This window comes from Natator depressus, chromosome 16, assembly GCF_965152275.1.
Source record: "Natator depressus isolate rNatDep1 chromosome 16, rNatDep2.hap1, whole genome shotgun sequence".
NCBI lineage: Eukaryota > Metazoa > Chordata > Testudines > Cheloniidae > Natator > Natator depressus.
Genome location: NC_134249.1, coordinates 23,915,299 through 23,935,285, shown reverse-complemented (window position 1 = coordinate 23,935,285; position 19,987 = coordinate 23,915,299). Strand labels below are relative to the sequence as shown.

The window sequence follows — 19,987 nt, the reverse complement described above, 5'->3', positions numbered from 1 at the left end:
CATGAAAGAGACAACCAGAGTTCTTCAGCTAGTCTACGATGGTGCAGGCTGGTAATCATGACGATCCTAATGCCACCTACACTATCATGCAAATAGACTCTTCCATTTTTCATCCTTGTTTGTATTTAATTTTTTAAAAATTTTAATTGTCATACATCAAAATTCTACCTATAGGTTTGTCACATATGAAAATACACTATTTGTATCATGCAGGAGATGGGGGGTGGGAATCAATACCACTTTCCTTTTACAATTATTTTGGGAAACAGGCAAGTCCATAAAGTATTTACTAGTTACAGCATCACAGTCTTGTCCAAGTTATCAAACTAAGGGCAGCTCTGCATTACTGCTTAAATTGATGTAACTTACGTCACCCAAAGGTGTGAAAAAGACTCCCCTTTGAGCAACGCAAGTCAAAGCGACCGAAGCGTCTCCTGTCAGCACAGTGTGTCTTCACCAGACACAGTACAGCGGTGCAGCTGCACTGGGGCACCTGTGCTGATGTAGCGCTTCGAGGGTAGACCTGCCCTTAGAATCACCAAAATTAATTTTTAGAGAAAGACACCCAACTGGAAGTAAAAAATATGAAAAGCTGAAATTATCAATCCTGAATGGTACATTTGTGTTTATCACATTTGTGAAAAGTTCATTTAAGCCAGAACCTAGACATGACAAAAATCTGAAATTTCTTCATCAGATACAGGAATACTTTAAAATTGTGTAAGCACTACTTTTTTCAGCTAAGCAAACTCTACTCAAAGATTTACACAGCAGCATGACAGGTTTCAGAGGAGCAGCCGTGTTAGTCTGTATTCGCAAAAAGAAAAGGAGGACTTGTGGCACCTTAGAGACTAACCCATTTATTTGAGCATAATCTTTCATGAGCTACAGCTCACTTCATCGAATGCATTCAGTGGAAAATACAGTGGGGAGATTTATATACACAGAGAACATGAAAAAATGGGTGTTATCATACATACTGTAAGGAGAGTGATCACTTAAGATGAGCTATTACCAGCAGGAGAGGGGGGGAGGGAAGAAAACCTTTTGTAGTGATAATCAAGATGGGCCACCTTGATTATCACTACAAAAGGTCGTCCCCCCCTTGCTAACCTTCCTTCCCCCTCCCTTCCCCCCCCACTGGTAATAGCTCATCTTAAGTGATCACTCTCCTTACAGTGTGTATGATAACACCCATTTTTTCATGTTCTGTGTGTATATAAATCTCCTCACTGTATTTTCCACTGAATGCATCCGATGAAGTGAGCTGTAGTTCACGAAAGCTTATGCTCAAATAAATTGGTTAGTCTCTAAGGTGCCACAAGTACTCCTTTTCTTTCTGATAAACCTTGATGTTTTCTGGGGTCTCTTGGGAGAAGGAGCAACATGCAGTAAACAGCAACAATGGCAATGTTAAAAGTATATGCAAGATGAAACAATAATCATGAGCTCCCCTCAAGGGCCTGACTTCCTCCCTGCTCTCTGTAGGTTAGCATATTCAGGAAGTAATATCTCCCTGAGCACAGGTCATTGCATGAAGCCGTCTTCAGCATTAGAGATACACTAGCATTACCATCCACATATACTTTTTTGAGTCACCATCAGCGAATTCAGGTTTATGGATGTTAACAGCATTAACTGTTTGTGGATAAAAGCAATGGCTGAAAACTTTAGGCAGTCCTCCCAAAACTCTCTACCATAGGTCTATTTCCAGCTCCCACTCCCCCTGATGAAGCAAATTCCTTCTCTGAAATGGAGAATGGATGACACTGTAAATTTAGCCACTAACTATGGGCTAAATGGCTAACTTGTTTGACAGCCTTTGGCCTGGTGCCTTGTAGCTGAGCTGACAGAGAAAACAAATCTGTTAATCAGGTATTTTAGCTGTGACAACGAGGAGGTGGTGAACTCTCCGAAATGTTCATTTATGATAATTACAGAATAATGATGGCAAAAACAGGTAAAATATGGAGAGAAGGTTAAGAGTGCTAACAAACATGATATACCACATCTGTTCTCACAGGGGATGTACGTCTAAAGATTAACATGTCAAAGAAAATACAAAAGCAGGTGATAACAGCTTAACTAAAGCTGGTTCCAACAATACAAGTATTCCTAAGAGCAACATCAGAGACAGCACTTAAAAATTTTCTCAATCCTAAATCCCTGTTGTGAAGAAAAGTCAATATACTTTTTGAAATGTCTTCAATGTAGCAGACAGGCTACCTGGCTAGTTACCCTACAATAATTAAACGTGCCTATCAGTCACAGACTGGATAAACCAGCCTTGCAAAATTATACATACCCACTTGCTATAAGTGAATACTTTTTTTGACAAAACATTTGTTCTTTTTTCATTATCTATCCTCATGGTGAAAGGTAGGTTTTGTGAATGGGCTAGTAAATTTTTAAGCAAGTTTTGCAAGGCTTGCATGTCCTAGGGCAGACTTCAGGTCCATGCTGATGTTGCTTAGAATTAGAATGGATGAGGAAATAGATCTACAAGGCTACAGTGTAGAGAACCCCAGTTCAGGTAGGGCATTCAAGACTCCTAAATTCCCAGGGGAGAGGGCAAGCCCACCTTCCTTCATAAAACAACTATGGAAACAAAGATCAGAGAGAGGCAGCTCAGGAAGGGGAAAAGGCGCAAAAGCTCAACACACTGAAGAAAAGAACACAAAAAAAGCAGAGACAGACAGTTAAAGAGAGAGCTGATTTGAGAGAGGTGAAAAAAGAAACCTTAAGAATATTCAAGTTCATGGGACTAGAATAAACTATAACAAGAATGCAGAAAAGAGCAAACCAGCACTAATGGAGGAGTAAGATTCGTAGTCTAATGAAATTCTTGCAAGTTCAAAACATACTTGTGCCTTCCCCAGTAGGGCACCAATACAATAAAATACAGATGGGGAGAGGAGGAGAAATGCAGGATGAGACATGCTGGGAGATTCTATCAGTCAGAAGAAGCCAAAGGTTATAAACATTTTCAGAAGAAAGATGTCTATCAGAAAGATCACAAGGGGTGACAGTAAGTGCAGGGCAAACTTCAGACACACTAAAATAATCTATATATTCTTAACCAGTTTTCATATTCCATGCTCTAATTAAAAGCCCAAGACAATAATGGTGTAAACATAGTAAATGGCTGATGAACTAATATGTTAGATTCCTGTGAAAAATTGGGTGGGGTCATGGTACTCTGTATAAAACTTCCAAATAGGAAGACTTTAGGGAAATGTGTCTAATCCCAAAAGGAATTTCCCCTCTTAAAAATCTTTTTTTCCCCCTTGCCAAACACACCAGGTTCACCTCTCCCCCTCCCCTTTCTTTTTGTATGTACACAAAGGTAGAGAGAGAAGCAAGGCTACACCAAATATGCTAACTTTGCATTTTGTTCCACAGCCAGTAAAGGCTGGTGATAATTCTGGTGTGTTCCAAGAGTAAATTCTGAAGACATGGGCTAGACTCAGAGAAAGCACTATCTCCCATGCTCACAAGTTACACAAAATAGAGGGAAGGAAGGCTCTAGTAATACTGCAGACTGGAAGGACGTGTATCCTGACTTGCTTGTTTGCTTGCTTGCTTGCGTGCGTGTCTGTTCTCCATAATAAATCTCTGAAGTTACATTATCTAAAATAAAAATTACAAACATCATCAGTCCTCATGCTCCTAATTTAAAAAACAAAAAAGCATGAGAACTGTCCAGATCCCATTCCCCCTTTCCTTTTTGTCGCATTTTCATTTTACTTATTTGAGGAATTATCAAATGAACAAACCACGTTACAAGTTTCCATAAGATTTTCAGGCTTAAAATGGTTCCTCACATTTTTTAATCAGAACTGGAAATCACTTTTACTTATTCTCTAAAATTCTAGTGAACATCCATTCCAACACCACTCATTCACAACGCATTTTTTAAAAACGTTTTTCTATATTTCCTTGTATTATGTCACTTTGTAGGGTTTATTCTTCGGTTTGTTTTTGTTTTCAATTAGGAAACAGTTCTGGTTTAAGAGCTTGTTGAAATCTTCATTGAAAGGACCTCCTGCATGCAAGCAAGCAAGAGGGGAATCGGGCCCCAAAGTTTCTAGTATAGATCTGCTTGTATTGGTCCCCTGAACTTCCCGAATAGATGTGACACCCCTATTTTGCCTCAAGAATTGTGTCCTTACCTTAATCATCTGAGAGAGATCACCTGCATCTGCCAGTTCCAGGACAATGTTCAGTTCATTGTCTTCGATAAAAGAATCCAAATACTTAATGATATTGGGGTGGTTCAGTTGCTGCAGAGAGGAGAGAGCGCGCAAAGTGAACGTACAGTACACGAAAGGTGCTTCAGTAATAGTGACCCAAAGCGGACTGCCCATCAGTGTTCATTCCTGTAACTGTTCCACAGCAGCGTCCTTAACAAAAGACAAGGCTATGGCATTTGCTGCGTGTCCTTATACAAACAAGGATGTGTGGGGAAACACAATTCAGATTATATCTCACGTGTACCAGACGAATAAGAAAACCAAGCAGTCTTTTGCAAAGAGCAATTAGTTCCATAGTTGAAGTCAAATGGTCTTTTCTGTTGCAGGTTCAGATAATCAGGGTTTAACATCATGATCTTGGGAGAAACTTGGTCTGAGCTACTATTAGTGGGACTTAATTTAAAAAAAAAAAATTAATATCAAGCCCCACCACACTACTAAAATGTTTGTTATAGTAGAACTTCAAGTCCCCATTCAGGATCCGTGTACCATCTTGCTAGGTGCTTTACAAACATACAAGCAAACACTGTCCCTGCCACCAAAAAATACAAAGGACCGGGGAAAGTCTACAACAGGAGTAGTCAATAGCGGACCGCAGGCCAAATCTGGACCACCAGACACTTCTGAACGGACCCCAAAATCTTTTTATTGGCTTATCATCATTGGGTTTTTAACTATTATTTTCTCTAGAGTCTTGACCTTGACCAAGAAATTTGGACCTTGCCAAAAAATAATTGACTACCCCTGGACTACAACATACAGATTACATACTGCTTGTTAGTTCTAGCTTTTTCTTTTAAAGCTGTATTTATGGTTAAATCTTGATTAATTTAAAAAACACAATTTGAACAATGCCTTTATCAGGTATATATTTTTGCATTTAATCCCAGCTTTTTTCTGTTGATTTATAATTAACACTAGAATATGAAAAATCTTGCCTTTTTCTAATGTGTTATATTTAACCATACCCATCTCTTTTTCTATCTGTTAAAAATTTTTTAATCCTTGCCTATTATTTTAGTGTATTTAACCCGTAGCCTTATTTTAAAAATTTTAACCCTTACCATTTTCAAAATATATTCAATCCTAGTCTTTTCATTTATTTACAAATTATTTTTACATTTATGCTTTAGTAACCCTCACCATTTTAAAAGTATATATCTAATCCCAGTTTTATCTATTAATATTAAAAACATTAAGTCTTGCCCTTTATTTAATTTAACCCTAGGCTTTTACTATGTTTGTATTTACTCAGAGCCTTTTCTATTTAATAACTATTTTTACATTTGTTTTTTTAATGTACAGATCTTTTTCAGAAGAGAGAGTAAAACACCTGCAAATTTAAACAATTATAATTTAGTTCATGGAGGGTGAAAAAAGCAACTTGGATTTCAGACCTTTTCAGACCTTTTTGCCTGTACTGGATATTGAATAAACCCAGTGAAATATTAATTTTGCCACAATTAAAGGTTTGCTATGATCACTACAGATGAAGGTGCCGAACCTGCCAACACGTGTGCAGGGGCCCACCTTTATCCACGTGCGCACTCCCACTGACTGGAGCGATGCCAATTACCAACAGCATCATTTTGGGTTAAACGTGTGGCTAGATGGAGCTACTGTGTGAACCACTTGTCCTGGAGCATTAACATGTTCACTGCCACCACCGTGTTCCTTAGAAAGCACAGCACATGAGAAAGCGGACTTCTTCAGAAATCAGTTCTGCCCTACACGTTTCACAAAAATCTGCATCTTCTGGGATGCAAAGATGGAATCAGTATCAGAAAAGCTGGCTGTCTGAAATTCTTGCATACCTGACACGGAAGATCGTTATGTAGACAATTCTACAGGAGAAGCTCCTAACTAACAAAATAATGAATCAAAAGTAGCTCTTCAACAGAAGGAAAGATTACAAACGCTGAAAAGCCAAGTGTGGACTGGAAATGTGTGGATTCTAGGCTTTCCAAACAATTTTGATACTGTACCCTAAGTTATGGGAAAACATCTCCAAAAAACTTTTTGAGAACAGATACCTGAGATGCATCCATCTATGATGAAAGAAATACAGAATCCCAATGTGTGCATCTGGAAATATAGGAAGCATCATTATAGTTTCTGTCTGATCCTAAAGGAAGTAGGTGAGACTGCTTCCAAAAGACAACAAAATCTAGTTTCCACGTGACCCCAGTCCTATTAATCAGGCCCAGCATAAGGAAGCCACCATATTGTTCCATGCACGGTATTATTCATGAGGAAGTATATATTACCTGAGACACTGATTCTGCTGAGTTTCATCTGGAAATTATTCTTATAATACAGTTCATCCTGCCCTTAGCCTGGGGGGGCTAGACTAGATGACTTCCAGAGGTCCCTTCCAGCCCTACATTTATATGATTCCACACCTATTCTAAAACGTCTTGAATTTCACTTGCCTGTATTCCATTTCTATTGCAGGGCAACGATGAATTTCAGGGGTATTCCCATCATTTGCCACCTTACGGTAGACAAGCTCACCATCTATTCTGTATAGTTGTGTGCTCTGGCTTTTTTGTCTTGTTTGTTTGTTGTATTATAATTGTTAATCCAGATTTTACTTATTTAAATAGCTTTTGTTTTTTTATCAAGTGCAGCATGAGAGGACTTGAACGCTAATATATAATATTTTCTCTTGTTTTCTGATCTTGTTATGCATTATTCCCAGCACTAAATTAAGATATAAAACATATTAAAACAGAAATTTTAATATTTTAATGTCTGATTCTCCTAACAAAACTGACAACTGTAATTACGTGGAACATACTGTATGTATCTTGTTTTCTGTAGTCTCTCTTTGCCTCTTTCTGAATTGCATTTCTCTATTTGTAAGCCTAAAGTCAATAAAAATAAATTTAAAAAATAAAAAATGGGCATTTCATCTAGCAGACAGTAGTGACTCCTGTGTGTCTATTTCATGGGTAACTGAGCCGACAGAAACACTGTTATAACCCACCATGTTAATCACTCTGCTTTGTATGCACATTAGACGATAGATTCTCCTTTGCAATGCCTGGACACTAACTCACATTAGTGTTAATGGGATTCATGTGTAAGCATCAAGAGAAGAATATTCCCACAAGGCTGAATTTAAAAAAAAAAAAAATTCAAAATAGTCAAGACATTGCAACTGAATATTTTAAAAAACGTCTTCCTTCAGGTGTGCTGATCCACTGCCCTTCCAGCTGAAGAGGGTCAGATGTTCCCTGCGGACATTGCTCTCCACCCAATACTGGAGTTAGGTGCATCCGCCGCAGGCTTCCCAGGATCTGCCAGGCTTGCCTGTGAACTTGCCTCCCAGTAGTGTCTGATGGCTCAGCAAGCTTAGCACATGAACTCTCTCCAAGCAACCCATGTCTTAGTCTTTTGATTCATACCTTAAAACTTTTTATAAGTTGAGATTAACTTCTACCTTTGTGGGTGGGTCTCCCATGATTCCCCTTTTAATCTCTGTTACTAGCAGCAGGAGCTGAATACCAATCCCTCTAGAGTCTGTTAAAGCTGTTCCCATAGAGCTAACTGGAAAAGTTCCCTACTCCACCACCCAGCATCTCAGACCAGCCCACCCACCAACATATGGAGATTATATAGAGGGATTTGTTTTAAAAAAAATTCTTGACACTTTAGTCCACACATCTCTGAAGCCCACCACCCCAGAACATCCAGTGAAGTCAGACTGGTTTTATAAGAGACTTGACTGAAGCTGAGATCCTGCCCCTCTCTCCACCCCCGCATAGCCCTCAAGCGCTTGCATGCTCGTGGCAGGGAAGCAATGCGGGAGGTTACCTGAAATTTCTAATCTTTTGACAGAAGGAAACTGCATAACCTTAATTCTCACAAATCTTTAAACACACAAAACAGCACAAAATGCCCTAGCTTGGGTTATTGACACTTTCTTATTTCTTTAATGCAACCTAAAAGTTCGATGGCAGTTAATGCCTGATGTGTATGCACAGCAATGCTGTCAGCAAGAGGCATGCAGAAGAGCAAGTCATCTCCAAATGAGCGAGCAGGTTGGCTCCCTGCTGCTGATTACAGCCATATTACTGAGCTGTTTTACCTCTCTCTTTTTACTAAGCTGGTTTTTGATGGGGTATTCTATTTTTTGCAGCTCCAGTGAAGTTTTTATTACTTCCCAAATGCGAAAGTTTTTCCAATTAATCTACTAAGCACAAAACAACATTTATTTCCGTATCGATACAGGAATTTTTGATCAAAAGAAAGCAGAGGCAAAGAATCATTTTGACACAGATTCACTACAGCAAGCCTGTCCAATTCCTTCAACAACAAAAAATGTATGGAGTCTAACTCGGTATATTAAAAAATTGGGTAAGTTGTTTTAATTTGTAGTTTACACATAAATTATTCTAGACACTGGAGTGAGGCGGAAACTTAGTGTACAACAGTAGATATCATGGGACAAAATTCACAAATATAAGTATCCAGGCTGGTTACTTGGCTAGGCTCCAGATAAAACATTACAGTTAGACATTTACTGCGTATCAATAGACCCACAAGTAGTTCACTGACTTGAACTGGACTTTGCACATGTTTAAGTAGTTCACTGAATCCGTTACCCTTAGAAACTTTAAACTTTTTATTTAAGGTAAAAGAAACAACTGCCTCTCTCAAAACTAACAGAATACTTAAAGGACAGAGTTTATTCAATTTGACATAATATTGTTATGTTAGGAGCTGGGGTGTTCACATGGATATTGTGTGTTAAGTTACTCATTTAAAAAATAGCATTGACTTTGCTAAAATATATTGCACATTAATCTAATGAAAACAATTATGCTCAGTTTTTGTTAAAAATGGAAAAACGTTTAAAAGAAAAAATTCCTGGGAAATTCTTCATGCCATGCCAAGGGAGATCACATGTCTTCTGCAACAAACTGGAGTCATGCTGTTAAAACCTTACTCTTCTCTCAGAACATGCACTCGCTCTGCCTAATGCCTTACGTGTAGAAACGTCCACTGCACCGTCCTCAAATTGTACTGCAAAGCACGGTAGACCTATGCCAAGTTTTGAAATGTGAAGTACAACTTTTCCTAAGAACCACCTCTGTAAAATGGCCTTTAGTTATTTATACGTAGCTGTAAGAACAGCCAGCATGGGAGCTATCAATTAACAAGAGATGAGTTGCAAATATTGATTTGACAAGTTATTAGCTTTACAGCACTGAGTGAAGTGCATTCCAGTTGCTGACACTGACAGACGTACTGAAGCTGGCCTCTTAAAATCCTCCCTAGTCTCTAAACAAAACCTTGAACAACTCTGCCTCATAGCCTTTTGGGAATAGAACTTGCCTCTGCATCAAATTATCAAAAAATGCTGACCTGTACAATGTCATTAAAAACTGCTTCTCAAGTTGACATTTAGAACTTTGATTACTCTTAGTTGTGATTTGTTCAATTTCTCAGAAGCTGACTTATATACATCGTGGGTAAAATCCGTCATATTTTGTTTGATCTTTCATTTGAAAGCTAATATACATTTGAAAGAAGTGCCCTATCGGCACTATCAACTAATATATCCCTTGTGCATTTGCAATACAATATGATTTATTGAACTGACTTTTTAAACCATACTTTGAACTCCAGCTTATTTGATGGGGCTATGTAAGTGTTCAACCAGCAACGACTGTTCACAGCACAGCACGATTATTCTTTACTGCATTTTTCAACCAGGACTTTATATTGTCAAGACAGGAGAGAGACTTATGAGAGTAATGATTAAAACTCCCCAATTCATAGTCGTTTTATGTAGCAAATAACTAAAAAACACAACTCAAAGTATGTTGTCATGGGGCAATAAATAAGGATCAAAATGCAAAAACCTTGGGAGACTACAGCATCTCCTGAAAAGGAAAAGGAAAAAAGAATTTAAAAAGAAGTTCCCTGCATTACTAAGGCTGTGGTTTTTACAATGAAAGAATTTTAAGTTTCTTATTTGTCACCACTTATGCAATTTGTATATGTTCTGCATTTCATTCAGATAGGAGAGTGATCATCAAATATCCACCTTCACTCTTTTCTAGTCAGTTTCACTTCCTGTTTCTCATACACAAGTACAATGCTGAAATGCTTGAACTGCAAGTGTTGAAGGAGAATGGTTGATGTTAAAGAATAAAAAAAAAATAGGTTTAATTTGAAATACTTAGAATACCTTTCAAAAATACATTCACTGAGCCCTATTAGTACATTTGCACATAAGCAGGGTATACCTACCCAGTGTTCCTACAAGTTTCAATGTAAAATGGACAGAAAAATCAATTCAGATACAAAATATCAATTGGACTAGATTCATTTCCAACCTCAAAGAGGCACAGATTTTGTTGATTTATTTTTTGAGTAAAACATTTTTAAAAATCTACTGCTACATTTTGGGCTTAAGTGAGCGGGCAACCCCTCTACAACAGAGATTTCAACCCACTGATTTTCATCAGAAAAATCTCATTCTTAGCTGGCTTAGAGCGAGCAAAGACACACATTAATTTATCCTGGCAGGATTACTCAGACTTCAAAAATACTTAAGCTAAAATTTAGCATTATCCTTAAAAAAACCCAGAAAAATGACTCAGTTAAAATTTTCCATAAAGATAAGTGACATGTTAGCATAAGTTATTATAAATTCCAAGCTAAAATGGCTTTTTCTTCATAAAAGTATGTATCTTGAGTAATGTGTGCATCTGTGGAATATTAGCTGGTAATATTTTCAAATAAATCAATTCAATTTAAAGAAACAAAATACAAACGAGTAATTAATCTAGTCTACTTGTATAACAGGAGCCAATTTGCTACCGGGATGAAGTTCCAGCTATGGAAAAAGAATCAGACTAAGTCTCTGTGGCCTAGGATTTCCAAAAGTGGCATATTTGCTGCTCTTTGGAAGATAGCAGTCACATTTTTTCAGGACACACCATGACTTGCTTGATCTTGAACCAGTAAAGCTGCCCAACTTAAACATACTGGCTAAGTTACAGCCTGATCCAACTCCCATTGACCTCAAAGGGATTTGGATCAGGCCCTCAAGTCTGACAGTTGAGGCTATGTATAGCAAGAGATACTTGGGAGAACAAGAAGAGTCAGAGCTAAGAATGGAGGAAAATGTATGTATGTATATTTATTTTTCAAAAAGCAGTACAGTGGATGGGGAAGTGCTAATTATCCCACCGTATCATACCATCTCTTACTGCTCTTTTCACAACCCAGACAGTACAGTATTCACAGCTTGACATCTGGCTCCTTGGTGAGTTCTACACAGGAAGATTTGGAGTTGCCTCTGGTCATCTCATATGGGTAGGATGATAATTAACTATCTATGATCCCTTGTCATCTTGGATATTTTATTTTCACTCACCTTTAATTTTGATAAATTTGCACATACTGTCCTGAATAAGTCCAGTGCAAACATATGACAGTGCCCCACAACTAAACAATCCTTGTGTAAGATTCCACAACTGAATTGCCAGGATCCAAAAGTCTCTTGATGAATAGTAAGTTCGGCATTATTTTCTTTTTCATTACAAACTCTTTAACAGCTAGACTAACCGCACACGTAAACAGCTTTGCTATAATTCTAACTATATGTCCATACCATGTAACTGCCACAGGCTGACCAGACTTTCACCTACAATAGTAACATGATATCGGATATTCATCAGAGGAAGAGCTAATTCCTATTGCTACACTAACATTCCATTTTGCAGCTGTAAAGAGAGATGCAATAAGATGGCTTCCAGTTGGATAAACTCTTGTGTGAATTCCAGCTGTTACCACCATGAAGCGAATGAGGGATGTTCTCCTCAAGCAAACACTTTGTGTATACACAAACTCACACCGACAGCTGTTATCCATCCCTGCCTGCCCTGGTACCTTTGGAAAGGTAGACCCTTGTACTCTAATTAAACTATGAAACTCATTCTTGTCATGAAAGAACAGCAACAGTATGATCCAATTGCAGAAGCCAAAGCTGTTTTTTTCTTACCAGAGGTTACATGCAAAGTCTATTGAATGTAAACTACCTGATTAATGAACCACTACCCAATGTTGGGAGTGCCCACAGGGACAAATTGCACTGATACTCTCCTGCCACAAATTTCCAAACTTTATTTTGTTCATCACCTACTGGCAGAGCCTGTCTCCTTGTGCCAAAGTAGCATGCAGTGTCTGTGGCATATTTAAACTTGTTCTGTCCTCTATTACTGTAGAGAAAAAGATGGATGCGTGTACTGTGGAAACAACCCATACATCGTCAGCACTTAAATAACCCCAGTTCACACATGACATGTGGACTCAAATACATAGAAATGCACATGCCCTCTGGCCAAAACCTGGCCAGCAGGTGATGCATAATCACCTTTGAAGAAAAAATACCTCCCAGCCAATGCACCTGCCTTGCTGTGTGCAAGATCTGTGGAGGAGAAAAGAGATACTTGTGCATAAGGCAAAAAGGATCAGAATGGATACCCCAGAGCTTTAAAGGTTAGAAAACGAAAAAGAACCAAGAGGTGGGCCAAAAGGCATGTATTGCACAAAACTGCTATGAAAACTAGTTAGATAAAACACCCCGCAACCAAAGAGGGGTCCACTGCAAAATTCCAGACAGGAATTGTAAATATATGTCATCTAACTTGATTTGTCACCCAAGACAAATAGTAATCTGCCTGCATGGATATAAAACAAAATATTCTCGAACGGGAAAAAGTAAAAATAAGCCTCTGTAGAAATTCTTACCTTCAAAAGGTCAATTTCTTTAATGCAATCCTGTCTGGCCTTGGCATCCATCATTTCGAATATCTTCCACATAAGACAAAAGTGAAATATTAAAAAAAAAAAAAAAAAAAAAAAAAAAGGCAAGAAAGCAGATAAGCTCTACTGATTTTAAAACAGCATTGGTTTTCTTGCTCTTCCTTAACTTAATGAACGTAAGTGTCCTATTGCAGTCACCAGACTTTGCATCTGGTTGACATAGTCTTTGTTTTAAAACCACGACGAAGCAGCAAAATTAACATTAGCACCTTTTGGCAACACGCTAAATGGTGGGGAAAATGAGATTTTAGTTTGTAGATGTTTTGCCTATTTGGTGACCTTAAAAAACAGTTACTTAATTTAACACTGTTTTCACATTGTGCATGAAATATTTTATATATATTTCTATTCTCTCTTTAAACAATTCAAAGTTGTTTTTCTTTTCACAGATTCCCCTCCATTAATTAAGAGTAATTAGTATTAATATTCATTCTCTAATAATCAGAGAGCAAGTCACTGGTAATAGGAATTTAAAAGATACGTTGAAGGATTAAAGGCAAATTTCTTCAAGAAAAACACTGTTCTAAACACTGTATGGTATTTTAATCCAAGTTTGTAGTATATTTGTGTGACGTATCTTCGGAATTTTGTTTTACACAAATATAACTAATTATAGTAGAAAGAAAACTAATTTCTTTTCATTTAATTGTGTTCCACCAATGAAAGTCTGGCCACTGAATATCTTTGTTCATCATGTCAGCTGCTCCTCTACTTCTAAATACTAAGGACTCAGATGAGAAGAGCAGTGAGCCAGCGTTTCCATCTCTAACTTTATGTCCTCAACCATCTGCCCCTTTTCAGTCATCCGGCCTTTCATCACACTCAATATTCTCGTATGATAGTCCATGTCAAGATGCCAGAGTCTTAATTTTATGGCTATGCCCATTAAAACCTTTGTTTTTATACATATCAATCACAAACGAAACGGCCATATTCTAATAAAAAATAAAGGAAAATTAATAGTAGTATGAAATGACAATCCTTTTTACACTGGTGATACTGGAAGTGTCTAGCCATTCCTAGATGCAATGGTCACAAGGGATCAAGATTAGGCGGTACAAACACATTAACTCAAATCTGGTCAAGATGGAAGCTGGATTTGTCTGCCCTATATGGAATAACTGAAGAAGGCAATTAGGAGGAGGAAGCAGAGAGTCAGGGCTTGGGTTCTACTCCCAGTTTATACCACTGACTCACTGTGTGACTAATTAAATCAGTTAACCTCTGTCTTCATGTATCCATCTGTAAAATGGGTATGATAGTACTCACATACCTCAAATAGGCCTTATTCTTCTTAATTAGTGTTTATGAAATTGAACCTTTCAAAGGGGTTGCTCTATATGGGAGCCAAAAATAACTAATGTTTATGAAGGCAATTAAGTAAAAAAGGACTTCTAAAACAGCTTTCTGCTCCTCTGGTTTACTTCCACTGGTGAGAGAATTCTCAAGGAGAAGCTAGGACTTCACCTGTAACATCTGTGCAAAGTAAGCAGACATCTCAGAAATCTTCCTTTTACCTGCAATACAATAAACTACAATTTTAAACGCTCACCTGAACTTTCTTTAATGCCACGGTTTTTCTGTCCAGAAGGCAAGTTGCTTTGTAGACTTCACTGAATTGCCCACGGCCAATCTTTTTCTCTATCTGAAAATCTGCCAAGGTGCAGCGATATGGGTATGACGTCAAATGCCTCTGCTTTTTCAAAAGAAATAAAAACAGCCACTGAACTAGACAAATCTGACAAAAACATGAGCATGTATTTCTCCATCCCTCTCCTTTTCTCACTCACAGATAGCACTTTCTATGGCTTGATAATTGCACCTAAGCACTCTATGTGGGAGCATGAAAAGCCAGGAGGCCAAAAAAACCCTCTACTTTATGGAAATAGGCTGAATTTCTCTCTTCGATCACGACTTCCCCTTTCTGCTTCAGATCACTTACAGTTCAAACCACCTTGCAGAGTACCGAACAGTGAATATTCAGTGTGGCTGAAAAAAACCCAGCACAGATCCATAATGTTCCACAAAATGTATCTGTTTACAAAAATAAACTGTTCATGGAATGAAATGGATCGACTACATGTTAACGCAAACAGATCCCCCAAATAGTTCATAAGATTGTTTTACAGGTCCAATGGGCATAAGGAACATACACTTTCAGATGAAATTAAATAAAACCGGTCAACTTATCTAATACTTCATTTGAGCATTAAAGAATTTAAATTTTTCTGTAGTAACTGCAGCAACAAAATTTGCATTCCATAACACGGGCAAACATTTTCACTTCTTATGCATTTCTGTGTATCACCCATTTAAAAATATTACCCATAGAAAACCCAAACATAAATCTGAGCACATTAGTTAACACTGATTATTACAGAACAATTGCACAGAAAGAAGCAAGTTTAAAACTGTAAACATGCTAATACTTTTGGTCTTATTTCTGATGTACAAAGAACTGAACCTTAATCTATGGACACACATTTATCTGTCAATATATTTATTTTCCGTCTAATTCCATTGATGTTTCTAGTGCATCTAGTTTAGTTAGTTAAAATAAGGAAAAAAGGAAATAAAGAGAGTGTGCTGGTCTCCTGTGTAAATAACTAATTAGGCCCAAACTGCTGTCTCCCCAGTTACTTGCCCTCAAATCAACTTTGCATATTATTTTCACCAGGGACAGACTGAAGCCTATTTTTGAGCAGTATCAGGTAAATATGTGGTTAGGCAGGTATATACAGTATAACAAGCATTATGTACTGCACAGACCAGGAACTACTCCCTAGAGCCATTCTGGTCTCTTCTATAATTAACATGAGTGCTAACCAATGTTTAAGAACTAAATTAATGACTAAAAGTTGCTGTGCATGCCAAGTACAGTATTTTTAACCTTCAATATCTTAAGCCATTTTTGAGTTATTGTAACAAAATAAATCAAAATTAGACCAGTCTGTAAATCAATCCTTTGTAAACTTTCATTCTTTAAATATAAATTATTTACAATTGAGGCCATAGTTGACAATCCCAGCAAAGGTGCCCAGGATTGAACAGGATATGAAAACTACATTCTGAGGTGAGAAGCCAGTCCCACCTACTATTGCCACGGCCTAACCTCTTCTGTGGATAAAGCGTATTTATCAGTCCAGTACCGCTCGCTAGCACTATGTTCAGGGCAGTATAGAATCTCTTTGGACTTCATATTTGTTGAAAAGTCAGATTACATTTCCTTCTTTGCAACATCGGCAGAAATAAAAGTTACTAAAATATACAACTCAACACTAAAAAGTATTTTTAAAAATACCTTCCAGGTTTATAGCTGTTTGCTCAAATCTGAACTATAACCAAAAATAATGTAAATATCATATATTCCTCACACAAAACACTGTAAAACTCCATGTTCCTCAGCTGGAATTTTTGAGATACATGAGCTAAGAGATTGTTGAGCATTACAGTTTGTATATCAATGTCAAACCATTTTCAGGAACTACCATCACCTTGACAAATACAGAACAACAAAAATGGAATGCTATTCCACTGGAGCTATAGGGAAGATGAAAGGACAGGTTGTAGTAAAGACTATGATATACAAAATACAATTCTGTATAATAAATTCTCAATTAAAAGAATATCCAATCCTTTCATCCTTTGTCCCCTTTTCCCCATGTCACTTTGTAGCTGGCAATATGTTTTGTTGCTACACCTTCTAAACATGTCTAAACTACTTCCCCATCACAGTCGTTCCAGGGATTGCTAAATGAGCATTAAAATCCAGGACAATTCTCAAAAGACTAAACCATTTGTGAAATATACATATGGGTGGTTATGAATTCCAGCCAAGATGAAACTATCACAATACCATAAGGTTCAGTCAAAGTCTCCTAATGCAAGTAGGCACATGGTTGTGAATTTAACTCCAGGTCATCTTCATCAACTTTCCCAGTTTAATGACAGGTTTCAGAGTAGCTGCCGTGTTAGTCTGTATTCGCAAAAAGAAAAGGAGTACTAGTGGCACCTTAGAGACTAACAAATTTGAGCATAAGCTTTCGTGAGCTACAACTCACTTCATCGGATGCATCAAGCTTATGCTCAAATAAATTAGTTAGTCTCTAAGGTGCCACAAGAACTCCTTTTCTTTTTCCCAGTTTAAGTGCCCTAAAAGAGCAAAAACACATCTTCCCATAAAGTGACACTCACAGTAATTGGTTTTGAAACATCAAAGCCAAGGGTGAATTTTTCCACCCCCAGAACTCCTATAGACTCTTACCCTACTAGCTGATATTGATTTTATTACTCTGGGCTGAAGAACCACAATTAGATTTTAACTCAAGTACAATAATTTATACAAACAATTAGGTTAATTAACGACTGGCATTTAGTTAAAAAAGGTCAGTCATGTGGAAATTGGAAGCTAATTACAGGGAGTGTTTTCTTTTAACCATTATATTCTACAGCTTCCTTTCTTTCCTTTCCCAAAAATCTGTACTTATATGGAACACAGGGAGCTCTTCCACCATACTCCTCATGTGGGCTGTGATCAAAATGTTTGTTTTATTCAATAAGATGAACAGGCTTATCAAGAGTTTTGCTGTGTCATATCATGTTTACAGGTTAGCATGCACTGCTATTAAAATTATAACAATTTTACAAACAAAATTATAACAGGGCAAATTTCTCCTCTAAAGTGCTGCACTGCATATTCCACACTTGTAGGGCAGTAGAACTGTCACAGATACTGTTTGGAGAAGAGAGTTTTGGCCTAAGGTTTGTCAGGTACGTACAACAATGTTTATGCAACAGCTGCTTCAGCATCCTATGAAGTATTGTTTCGTTTACTCATTATAAGTCTAAAAATCTCCTGCTAATATTAGGAGCAATTGGGAGGTTGTATAGAGTGAACTATACTAGCCAACATTCAGATTCCAGAGCCATGGCAACTCTTTAAATTTACTTTCTATGGGAGCATAGTATGAGAATTCTAATTCTACTCTATAGTTACAATCAGATTCTGGGTAGATACATTTTTCTTCTCAGGTTAGCTCAGAAGAAGAAGAGAATACACAGATTTGGCCACAAATATTTGCCCCACTTGGTTGGTAAATATCTAACTATGGAAGCTTTCCTCCTGTTCTGTCCCTACACAAATGCACTCCAATGAGGGTGGATTCATTCTGCTATTCTTTGATATACAGTCAAATTTTTGTACTAACTGAATACGCCAAGACTAATTTAAACAAGGTGTCTCACTGTTTAAACACTCAACATGTGCTTATTTAAAGAAACAATCAAAAGCTGCAATTGTAAATAAGTGCCTCCTCACAGAGCACCTACTGAGTAAGAACTGGATGTTTGTGCAAGAACTTTTATAATTAGGGGATCTGTATTTCAGAGCACCAGAATGACCAGAAGGAATTGCTGTACTTGCGTGGCAATATGTGCCTACCACAGGACTCTCCTGTTCAGATGTTATCAGCTCAAGGAAGTTATTTCAAGCAACATTTAAAAGAAAGATACAAGCCTAGTAAAAAAATATGGCCTTTGCTTATGTCAACAATGATATCAAGTACAGCTAGAGACATGCCTGCTGATCTGCTATTTTGGTTTCACTCCACTAAGGCAACATATGACAGCATTTCCAACCAATTATTTAAACTTACCATCCTTTCAAGGCATTGGGCTATGTTTGCACAAACCCATTGTTTGAAATTTACATAGACTATGAAACTGTGATCAAAACCAAATTTGTGTTCCACTAACTTTTAAATCATCACACGTGCTAATACCTAGCCATACACATGATTACTCCTGAGGGCATTCTGTGCCAAAAAATTAAAAATTCTGCACATAATATTTTAAAATTCTACAAGCTGTATTTGTCAATAAATAAATGCAGAGGCTCCAGCATGGCAGTGGGGAGCATAGGCCACTGGCTGCACGAAGGTGGGAGATCACTGTGCAGCCTCCCCACCCTTCACCCAGGGGACACAGACTCAGTGGTGAGGTTTCTGGGGCTGGCTCTGACACAGCCCCAGCCACTGCTTGTAGGGGAAGAGGAAGTCCCGTCCTCTCCTCCCTCCAGCCCGGCTGGGACTAGCAGCTGATCCCGGCTCAGGGTAGGAGCCACTGGATGGGGTGTCCCCAGCCCTGCGGTGATTTACCTCTCTGCCAGCTGCTCTGGGTGCCTGAAACAATGTACCTGCGCAGCTAGGGAGTGCTGCGTGACTGCTCTTGCAGCTTCCCTTTGCTTCCCTGTCAGAAAGTCGTTTTTCTGCAAGGAAGCTAAGTAATCTGCAGGGGACATGACCAGGAGTACGTGATGGACACCTGAATGCAAGAAAGAGACCCATGTTTAACATGAATAGTAGCCACTTGCTTTTAATAAACTGTCATGCCCTAAATATGCATTCAAAATGTTAATTTATATATAAAAACACTCTTGGTTTAACTGTGTGCCAAAAAATATATCTAGCAACTTCTTAACTTGAAAAATAAATAATGCTAATAGAGTGACGGGGGTAGGGTGGTGTTTCTCTCGCTCTCTCTTCCCTCTACCTTTCCTTCCGCCCCACCCCCACCTCAACACTTTTAATATGGCCAGCAGAAAAAGTCTGCTTGCCATTCTGGAGTTAACACTGGGTGATGACTAGACACCTCAGCTGATATGTTCTGGCATTCTCCAAAACTACAGCTGCACATTTACATATTGTGACAAAAGTTCCTGCTCTACCTTGGTGGGTCTTGCGCTTACTGGCAGATTTGGTCGCCTTGGAGCTTCACGGCAGCCCTCAGCTTGGCCATTTTTCTGCATTCACAGTCCAGGTCGACGACTCCTGTGTCTGACCAGGAGTTGGGAGGATTTGGGGGGAACCCGGGCCCACCCTCTACTCCGG

General features: G+C 38.1%; 1 protein-coding gene across 5 annotated transcripts in view; it reads right to left on the bottom strand.

Moving 5' to 3' along the window:
• NEK6 (NIMA related kinase 6) overlaps window positions 1-19,987 on the bottom strand; it is a 103,150-nt gene that overhangs the window by 36,544 nt on the left and 46,619 nt on the right. For 4 of the 5 annotated variants that reach the window (XM_074973436.1, XM_074973432.1, XM_074973433.1 and 1 more), the window contains 3 exons: window positions 14,653-14,796; window positions 13,026-13,088; window positions 4,173-4,283 (listed from right to left, as the gene is read on the bottom strand). In XM_074973436.1, the coding sequence (XP_074829537.1) occupies window positions 4,173-4,283; window positions 13,026-13,088; window positions 14,653-14,796 (318 nt within the window). The remainder of the gene's footprint in view (window positions 1-4,172; window positions 4,284-13,025; window positions 13,089-14,652; window positions 14,797-19,987) is intronic. The other variant, XM_074973435.1, reaches the window with a different exon arrangement.